Source organism: Salvelinus alpinus, chromosome 21, assembly GCF_045679555.1.
Source record: "Salvelinus alpinus chromosome 21, SLU_Salpinus.1, whole genome shotgun sequence".
NCBI lineage: Eukaryota > Metazoa > Chordata > Actinopteri > Salmoniformes > Salmonidae > Salvelinus > Salvelinus alpinus.
The window spans coordinates 16,933,313-16,943,087 of record NC_092106.1 but is presented as its reverse complement, the minus strand read 5'-3'; the positions used below and the strand labels follow the sequence as shown (position 1 = coordinate 16,943,087).

Genomic DNA, 9,775 nt, shown 5'->3' with positions numbered 1-9,775 from the left:
CTCTGAAGTTGATTTCCAAATTATATCAAGGTTTGATAGAGGCTTTTCCTGATGACACAAAACATGTCAAACACAAATGTGAGGAAGACCTGGGAGACACTATTGACGATGTTGGATGGATACAGACATGTATGAATGCACAGTCATGTTCATATAATCTCAGACATAAATCACTGCAGTGTAAAACCATCCATTAAACATATTATATGCCAGTGAAACTGAAAATCAAGCACTCAGAAATGTAACTATTCTGCTGGAGGTGTAAAACACAAAAGGGGACATATTTGAATATGTCATGATCGTGTGTGTCACGTTCGTCATATCGATGAGACCAAGGCGCAGCGTGATTTGAATACATTCTTCTTTTTTATTAAACAAAGAACATTTCACAAACTAACAAAACAACAAAACGAACATGAAGCTATTTAAACCGAGTGCTGACATGCAACTACACATAGACAACTACCCACAAACCCAAAATGGAAAATGGCAACCTAAATAGGATCCCCAATCAGAGACAACGATAAACAGCTGTCTCTGATTGGAAACCAATTCAGGCCACCATAGACGTACAATATACCTAGGCTAACAAACACCCCTAGACATACAAAAAACCCTAGACAAGACAAACAAGCATACCCACCCTCGTCACACCCTGACCTGACCAAAATAATAAGAAAACATAGATAACTAAGGTCAGGGCGTGACAGTATCCCCCCCCCAAAGGTGCGGACTCCCGACCGCAAATCTGAACTTATAGGGGAGGGTCCGGGTGGGCATCTACCATCGGTGGCGGCTCTGGTTCTGGACGCCGCCCCCCATCTTTACACTGGTCCCTCCGCCCTTGTAGAGCTGAACCGTGACTCAACCGTGGCTCATCGCTGGAGACCCCGGGCTGAGGACAGTCGCTGGAGACCCCGGGCTGGGGACCGTCTCGGGAGACCCCGGGCTGGGGACCGTCTCGGGAGACCCCGGGCTGGGGACCGTCGCCGGAGGCTCCGGACTGGGGACCGTCTCGGGAGACCCCGGGCTGGGGCCCGTCTCGGGAGACCCCGGGCTGGGGACCGTCGCCGGAGGCCCCGGGCTGGGGACCGTCGCTGGAGGCCGCGGACCGTCGCTGGATGCTCCGGATGGAGATCGTCGCTGGAGGCTCCGGACTGGAGGCCGTCGCTGGAGGTTCCGGACTGGGGATCGTCGCTGGAGGCTCCGGACTGAAGGGCGACACTGGAGGCTCCGGACTGGAGGGCGTCGCTGGAGGCTCCGGGCTGCAGACCGTCTCTGGAGTGGAGAGACACACAGGGGGCTTCTTGCCATGGATCATCACTGGAGGTTTCTTGCCATGGATCATCACTGGAGGTTTCTTGCCATGGATCATCACTGGAGGCTTCTTGCCTTGGATCATCACTGGAGGCTTCTTGCCATGGATCATCACTGGAGGCTTCTTGCCATGGATCATCACTGGAGGCTTCTTACCATGGATCATCACTGGAGGCTTCGTGTCATGGATCATCAATGGAAGCTTCGTGCCATGAATCATCACTGGAGGCTTCGTTCGTGGAGCGGGCACAACCACTCCTGGCTGGATACCCACTTCAACCCGGCACGTTCGAGGCGCTGACACAGGACGCACTGGGCTGTGCAGGCGCATTGGAGATACCTTGCGCAGAGCCAGCGCAGGATACCCTGGACCGTGGAGGCGTACCGGAGGTGTGGAGCGTGGAGCTAGCACAACTTGTTCTGGCTGGATACCCCCTGTAGCCCGGCAAGTGCGGGGAGCTGGAATAGGCCGCACTGGGCTGTGCTGGCGAACCGGGGACACCGTGCGTAGGGCTGGCGCAGGATAACCCGAGCCGAGGAGACACACTGGAGACCAGATGCGCTGAGCCGGCACATCCTTCCTGGCTCGATGCACACTCTAGCCCGGCCGATGCGAGGAGCTGCGATGTAGTGTATCGGGCTGTGAACGCACACTGGAGACACTGTGCACTCCACCGCATAACACGGTGCCTGACCAGTACGACGCTCCACACGGTAAGCACGGGGAGTTGGCTCAGGTCTACAATCTGACTGAGCCAAACTCCTCGTGTCCCCCCCCCCCCCCCACAAAAAAAAAATTGGGGCTGCCTCTCGTACCTGCTCCGCTGTGCCACCTCCTCAGGACGGCGATGTTCTCTCGTCTGTCCCCAGGGTCCCTTGCCTTCCAGGATTTCCTCCCATGTCCAACTCTCCAGGTAACCACGCTGCTTGGTCCTCTTTTGGTGGATAGTTCTGTCACGTTCGTCATAACGATGAGACCAAGGCGCAGCATGATTTGAATACATTCTTCTTATTCATTAACTTTTACTGCCTCAGAAACCCGGATCCGGGAGCACCCCCCACCCCCCACACACTGATTAGCATAGATAGCATAGCTTCAGAAGTAGATAGTAGCATCTAAATATCATTAAATCACAAGTCCAAGACACCAGATGAAAGATACAGATCTTGTGAATAAAGCCACCATTTCAGATTTTTAAAATGTTTTACAGGGAAGACAAAATATGTAAATCTATTAGCTAAACACGTTAGCAAAATACACCACTATTCTAACTCCATCAGTTTCTTACTCCTTCAGGTGCTATCACCAATTCGGCTCAACTAAGATATTGATAGCCAATAACCTATAAAAAAAACCATCAGATGACAGTCTGATAACATATTCATGGTATAGGATAGTTTTTGTTAGAAAAAAGTGCATATTTCAGGTAGAAATCACAGTTTACAATTGCACCGACCATCACAAATCCACTAGAATTACTAGATAGAGCAACGTGTATGACCAATTTACTCATCATAAAACATTTCATAAAAATAGACAAAGCATAGCAATGGAAAGACCCAGTTCTTGTGATTTCAGACCATATTTCAGATTTTCTAAGCGTTTTTCAGCGAAAACACAATAAATCGATAAGTTAGCATACTACATGTTCCAACGTTACCAGAGCATCGATTCCAGCCAAAGAGCGCTATAACGTAATCACCGCCAAAAGATATTAATTTTTTCACTAACCTTCTCAGAATTCTTCCGATGACACTCCTGTAACATCATTTTACAACATACATATACAGTTTGTTCGAAAAGGTGCATATTTAGCCATACAAAACCGTGGTTACACAATGAAAATACTAGGAAATCAAGCCTCAATATGTCTGACGTCATCTATCAGAGTGATCTAGTTTAATTAAAAGCTAATCATATACTTGACTAAAAAATACAGGGTTGACAGGAATCGAAAGACAAATTAGTTCTTAATGCAACCGCTGATTTACATTTTTAAAATTATCCTTACTTTTCAATACAGGGTTGGCCAAGTGAAGCTATACCAAACAAAATGGCGATGTATGCGTTTAAAATATTTCGACAGAAACACGGTTTATCATATTAAATATTGCTTACTTTGAGCTGATCTTCCATCATATTCTTGGGCAATGTATCCTTTCTATGTTATAAACGTCTTTTGGTCGATAGATGTCCTCTGTCCTTCGAAATGTCCATCACCAACGACCGACACCCTAAAGCGTGTCCAAACTTTCAGAGTGCACGACAAAGAAATTCCTCAAAATCGCACTAAACGGATATAAATTGATATAAAACGGTTAAAATTCACTACATTATGATGTTTTTAACAACTATAACGACTGAAAACATGACCGGAGAAATACTGCTGGTTAGAAAACGATTTGGAACGAGGCAGGTCCGATGGCCTTCACGCTTGAGGCGCACGTTGAGAAAGAGGGGTCTCTGTACATTTTTGTCATTTATAATGGCTGTGAACGTCCCATAGACTTCATTGAAAACGTGATGACGTACAGACACCCAGAGGAAGACGTAGGTAGTGTCGGTTTCTTCATAGCATTCACTGTGGCCTTATAAACAGACCCCAGATCAGAGGTAAAAATTTCTGAAATCTGAACCCTGTCATGAAAAGTGCTGTAGAAATTGTTCTGTACCACTCAGAGACAAAATTTCAACTCCTATAGAAACTATAGACTGTTTTCTATCCAATAATAACAATAATATGCATATTGTACGATCAAGAATTGAGTACGAGGCAGTTTAATTTGGAAATGTAAAAAAAAAAATAATGCTAACAGCTCCCCCTATTGACAAAAGGTTAAACGAAGAACACTTCACAAACTAACAAAACAACAAAACAACAAAACAACAAAACAACAAAACGAACGTGAAGCTATTTAAACCGAGTGCTGACATGCAACTACACATAGACAACTACCCACAAACCCAAAATGGAAAATGGCAACCTAAATAGGATCCCCAATCAGAGACAACGATAAACATCGGTCTCTGATTGGGAACCAGTTCAGGCCACTATAGACCTACAATATACCTAGGCTAACAAACACCCCTAGACATACAAAAACCCCTAGAGAGACAAACAAGCATACCCACCCTCGTCACACCCTGACCTGACCAAAATATTAAGAAAACATAGATAACTAAGGTCAGGGCGTGACAGTGTGAAGGCTGGCTGAATTCTGGCAAAGACTATGTTCTTTTGTCTCAGCATGTCTACAGATTCTCACTTTCCCTGTTTTTGTTTGCTTGGAAATGTTGATACTGGAGGCTTTTTAAGAAGAAACTGTATAACCATAGCATTTATAGCAGCTAACCTTTATTGGAAGGTTGGTCATCCTCCCACAATGTCACAATGGATGGCAGAAATGTCAAATTATGTATCACTAGATTTGATTTTTTACTAGATTAAGGGTATACTGTGCATCTTTGATAAGGTCTGGGTACCTTATGGAATACTTTATGACAAAATGGGTCTGTAATGAAAACATTCTATTTTTTTTGTTGTCAAGCATATACTGTATGTCTTTTTTATGGCACACGAGACACCTATCTGATTTGCGCCTGTTTTAGTGGACTAATCCATTGAGGAGGCCGCAGGGATGCCCCAGTCCAAGAATATGGGGATTGTGACTCAGATGCACAAGGCACGTCTCTCTACAGAATGAGCTCTCTCCCGCCATTTCATGGGTATTCATTGTTTCCTAACTTCATTGTGTGCATTGTTTACTATGTCTATCAATACCTCATAACAAATATCACCAGTAATAGCCTACATTTACCATTCATTCCCATCATTTCTAATCTGCAATGTTTATTTGATTAGGTAATTTCTGATAATTCATTGAATATATTATTATTACAGTCATTTACCGTTCTCAATGTTGGAGTGGACATGTCTTTTGCAGAACTCACAACCTATGCTACACTCGTGAGAAACCTGTATTTGTTTATTTCATTCCATTTATGAGTTTTTTATTTTTTATTTACTCTGCTCTCAATGTTGAGTAAGGCACCTGATTACCCATATAGATGTAGGAGTAGTCTACCTGTCCTTTGTGCAAATTTAGGCCTATAAATATGCCCATTTGGGGATGTCTCATAGTAGTTCTGATTGCCTTAACTCACCACCACTAATGAGCTGAGGAGCTTCTCAAAGTATTTTTTCTTCACCTCAAACAGCAAGTAAACAACGTCTCTTTCAAGAAACAATTGAGAATAGTAATAGTTCCTCAAAGTATTTGAACAATATTTCCATATCTCTACCTTTCGATAACCACTCAGCAAGAAAGGGAAAAATGTAATGGTCTGAACCAATGGAAACATCATAAAATACTTGACACAGTTGATAGTTGATACAATGTTTAGAGTTAGTTGCAGACAGGTCATGCATAGCCAATGTGATTTATAGGAAATACATTTTGATATATTTTTATGTGTTGGCTTTATGTAGGCTATTTTTACATAGTTGGCAATTGCAAAAAAAGTTACTTTTAGATTTGTATCATTTTCATTTAGATTAAGATTGTAGATAAACCACAGACAATGATTTTGAGATACAAAGACTATTATATATTAAAATAAAATGTTCCACAATAATGTGCATATGAAAATTATTACTGGTAAGCAGATTGGTAGAAATTGTAAGATAAATTGGCACATAGGTTGGGTACATATATGGAAAAATAATTATTTAAAAATTTAGACAAATCCATTAGATTGAAAGGAAAGACTACTCTTGGTTGACTAAGATTTTTGGGGTCGGGTAGAGTGAAATTTAGGGAGGACCCCCAGACCCCCTGCCAGGTGTCCCCCCCCCCCCCCTTCCTCTCCACTTCTAAAACAAAAGTTGCGCCCTTGGCGACAGGTATAAAGAGATGAGGCACCATTTAACCATGCAACAGTTTTGGCAGATTTTACCTTTATATTTGTTGACTTCTGATATCAGGTAGTCTCCCTGTTGTGTAAGATCATGTAACTAACGTTTCATATCAATGATTTTATGTGCATTACACTTTCTAAAAACTGCCCTTCGAATCTGCTTGAGGTTAAGTCCATATATGACAGGGTTTAAGACAGGTGGTATAACAAGGAATTGTACAGCCATTGCATTGCGCATATTTAGCGTAATATTTATATTACTATTCCATCCTTGCAAAGTGTCAAATAGGGTCACTGTGATGTAAATAACCATTGTTATTAAATGTGGCACACAGGTCTGTGTGAACTTAATCCTTCCCTTAGCTGACTTTACACAATTCCTTACAATCTGACAGTAAGAAAATAGAATGAAAAGTATCTGTAAAACATGAACCACTATTAAAAATTTGTTCAAATTCTGATTAATTGTAATGGGTAAACATGCATGTTTCAGTATAGACGGAATGTCACAGAAGATCTTATCAATGCGAGATCCACACAAAGGAATCCTGGCGGTTAAACTAAGTGCTAAGAGTCCTATAAATAAAGGATAACACCAAGAAAATAAGAGTAACTTTCTAACAGTTAAAGATGTCACAATGGTATGGTATAGTAGTGGTCTGCATATTGCCACATACCTGTCGTAAGACATCACTGTTAGAGTAGACATTTCACACAGGACAGATGTGTATATTACATAGGTTTGAGTCAAACATCCACCATAAGATATCACCTGAACATCTGACTGAAGGTCCAGTAACAACTTGGGGTAGAAACCAGCAGTTCCATACAATCCATTGACACATAGACTACACAGAAAGATATACATGGGCTCATGGAGACCTTTCTCCTGAATGATTGTTATGATCAGAGTCAAATTCACAGTGATGATGAGAAGGTATGTGATAAGAGACAAGATAAAATATACTGATTTGTTGTTAAATGTCTCTTGTAAGCCAAAGAGATAAAAGAACTTGACTTGGGTTGAGTTCTCCATAGCTTTTGTTAATTTTCTTCCTCTGGTCAATGCAGCAATTCTTAGTCCTTGCAAGGCTTGAGTGTGTATGGATGTGAATAAATTCAAGTGTGAATCATATGATTCTGTTCAGGCTCAGACTAAACACAATAGTTTTAACAAAACAAATTCACATCCTCCATCAAACTCTTATCAAAAAAAAGATCCCGATAATATCTGTATATTATCAGACTTCTGAGGTGTAAAAGAAATGAAAAAACTTGTGTCCATGAAATGTCTTCTTGCTTTACAGAGGAGACTGCTCCAATAACTTGCATTGCTAGCCTCTAAATATATCATAGTGTATGATCACATGGGATTGTAGTTTCAGCGTCAACATGTAACCACTCCATAGAGATGGATCTATATTGAGTGTCATGTTTTGTCTTTGATCATGTCTTGTCCCTGTGCTTCCCTCTGCTGGTCTTATTAGGTTATTTCTCTTTCTCTCTCTCTATCGTTCCGTTCATGCTCCCAGCTGTTTCTCATTCTCCCTACGACCTCATTTACTCTTTCACACCTGTCCCCTATTTTGCCCTCTGATTAGAGTCCCTATTTCTCCCTCTGTTTTTCGCTCCTGTCCTTGTCGGATTCTTGTTTGATGTTTGCTGTTCCTGTGTCCTTGTTTCGCCCTGTCGTGTTCTTTGCCTTCTTCAGATGCTGCGTGTGAGCAGGTGTCAATGTCAGCTACGGCCAGTGCCTTCCCGAAGCGACCTGCAGTCTGTGGTCGCGTCTCCAGGCGTTCCTCTCTATTGACGAGAGGATTTCAGTTTCCTGTTTTGGATTTCCATTGTTTATATCCAGGAGAATCATTATTTGTTTAATACTGGAATAAAGACTCTGTTACTATTACGTCGCTTTTGGGTCCTCATTCATCAGCATAACAGAAGAATCCGACCAAGATGGACCCAGCGACTATGGATTCTCTCAACACTGCCGTCGAGTTCCAGGGAGCAATGCTCGGCAGACACGAGCAGGAATTGTTTGCTGCTCGTCATGCCGTTGAGACCCTGGCCGCTCAGGTCTCCGATCTCTCTGGACAGTTTCAGAGTCTTCGTCTCGTGCCACCAGCTACTTCCTGGTCTTCCGAGTCTCCGGAACCTAGGGTTAATAACCCACCATGTTACTCTGGGCAGCCCACTGAGTGTCGCTCCTTTCTCACCCAGTGTGATATTGTGTTCTCTCTCCAGCCCAACACGTACTCAAGAGAGAGAGCTCGGATCGCTTACGTCATATCACTCCTTACTGGTCGGGCTCGGGAGTGGGGCACAGCTATCTGGGAGGCAAGGGCTGAGTGTTCTAACGATTATCAGAACTTTAAAGAGGAGATGATACGGGTTTTTGATCGTTCAGTTTTTGGGAAGGAGGCTTCCAGGGCCCTGGCTTCCCTATGTCAAGGTGATCGATCCATAACGGATTACTCTATAGAGTTTCGCACTCTTGCTGCCTCCAGTGACTGGAACGAGCCGGCGTTGCTCGCTCGTTTTCTGGAGGGACTTCACGCTGAGGTTAAGGATGAGATTCTCTCCCGGGAGGTTCCTTCCAGCGTGGACTCTTTGATTGCACTCGCCATCCGCATAGAACGACGGATAGATCTTCGTCATCGAGCTCGTGGAGGAGAGCTCGCGTTAACGGTGCTTCCCCTCTCCGCATCTCAACCATCTCCTCCCACCGGCTCAGAGACTGAGCCCATGCAGCTGGGAGGTATTCGCATCTCGACTAAGGAGAGGGAACGGAGAATCACCAACCGCCTTTGCCTCTATTGCGGTTCTGCTGGACATTTTGTCATGTCATGTCCAGTAAAAGCCAGAGCTCATCAGTAAGCGGAGGGCTACTGGTGAGCGCTACTACTCAGGTCTCTCCATCAAGATCCTGTACTACCTTGTCGGTCCATCTACGCTGGACCGGTTCGGCTGCTTCCTGCAGTGCCTTGATAGACTCAGGGGCTGAGGGTTGTTTTATGGACGAAGCATGGGCTCGGAAACATGACATTCCTCTCAGACAGTTAGGGAAGCCCACGCCCATGTTCGCCTTAGATGGTAGTCTTCTCCCCAGTATCAGATGTGAGACACTACCTTTAACCCTCACAGTATCTGGTAACCACAGTGAGACCATTTCCTTTTTGATTTTTCGTTCACCTTTTACACCTGTTGTTTTGGGTCATCCCTGGCTAGTATGTCATAATCCTTCTATTAATTGGTCAAGTAATTCTATCCTATCTTGGAACGTTTCTTGTCATGTGAAGTGTTTAATGTCTGCTATCCCTCCTGTGTCTTCTGTCCCCTCTACTCAGGAGGAACCTGGTGATTTGACAGGAGTGCCGGAGGAATATCATGATCTGCGCACGGTCTTCAGTCGGTCCAGAGCCAGCTCCCTTCCTCCTCACCGGTCGTATGATTGTTGTATTGATCTCCTTCCGGGGACCACTCCCCCTCGGGGTAGACTATACTCTCTGTCGGCTCCCGAACGTAAGGCTCTCGAGGATT

The 9,775-nt window shown here is 43.9% G+C and overlaps 1 protein-coding gene across 1 annotated transcript; it reads right to left on the bottom strand.

Annotated features, from left to right (window-relative positions):
• Positions 1-754: 754 nt before the first annotated feature.
• Positions 755-7,271, bottom strand: LOC139547512 (olfactory receptor 6N1-like). Its single transcript, XM_071356380.1, has 5 exons — positions 6,368-7,271; positions 1,620-1,752; positions 1,213-1,278; positions 971-1,097; positions 755-922 (listed from the first exon to the last, which is right to left on the bottom strand). The coding sequence occupies exons 1-5, from the start codon at positions 7,269-7,271 to the stop codon at positions 755-757; spliced, it is 1,398 nt and encodes a 465-aa protein (XP_071212481.1).
• Between the last annotated feature and the right edge of the window lie 2,504 nt (positions 7,272-9,775).

What these genes read in the sequence shown, in the direction of transcription:
- LOC139547512 (XM_071356380.1), bottom strand. Translation starts at nt 7,271, where the DNA reads ATGGAGAACTCAACCCAAGTCAAGTTCTTTTATCTCTTTGGCTTACAA. An exon ending in AAGGGCAGTTTTTAGAAAGT is followed by an intron (nt 1,753 to 6,367) that starts GTAATGCACATA and finishes GCCGGGCTACAG; the next exon opens with GGGGTATCCAGCCAGAACAA. An exon ending in CACAGCCCAGTGCGTCCTGT is followed by an intron (nt 1,279 to 1,619) that starts GTCAGCGCCTCG and finishes TCTCCACTCCAG; the next exon opens with AGACGGTCTGCAGCCCGGAG.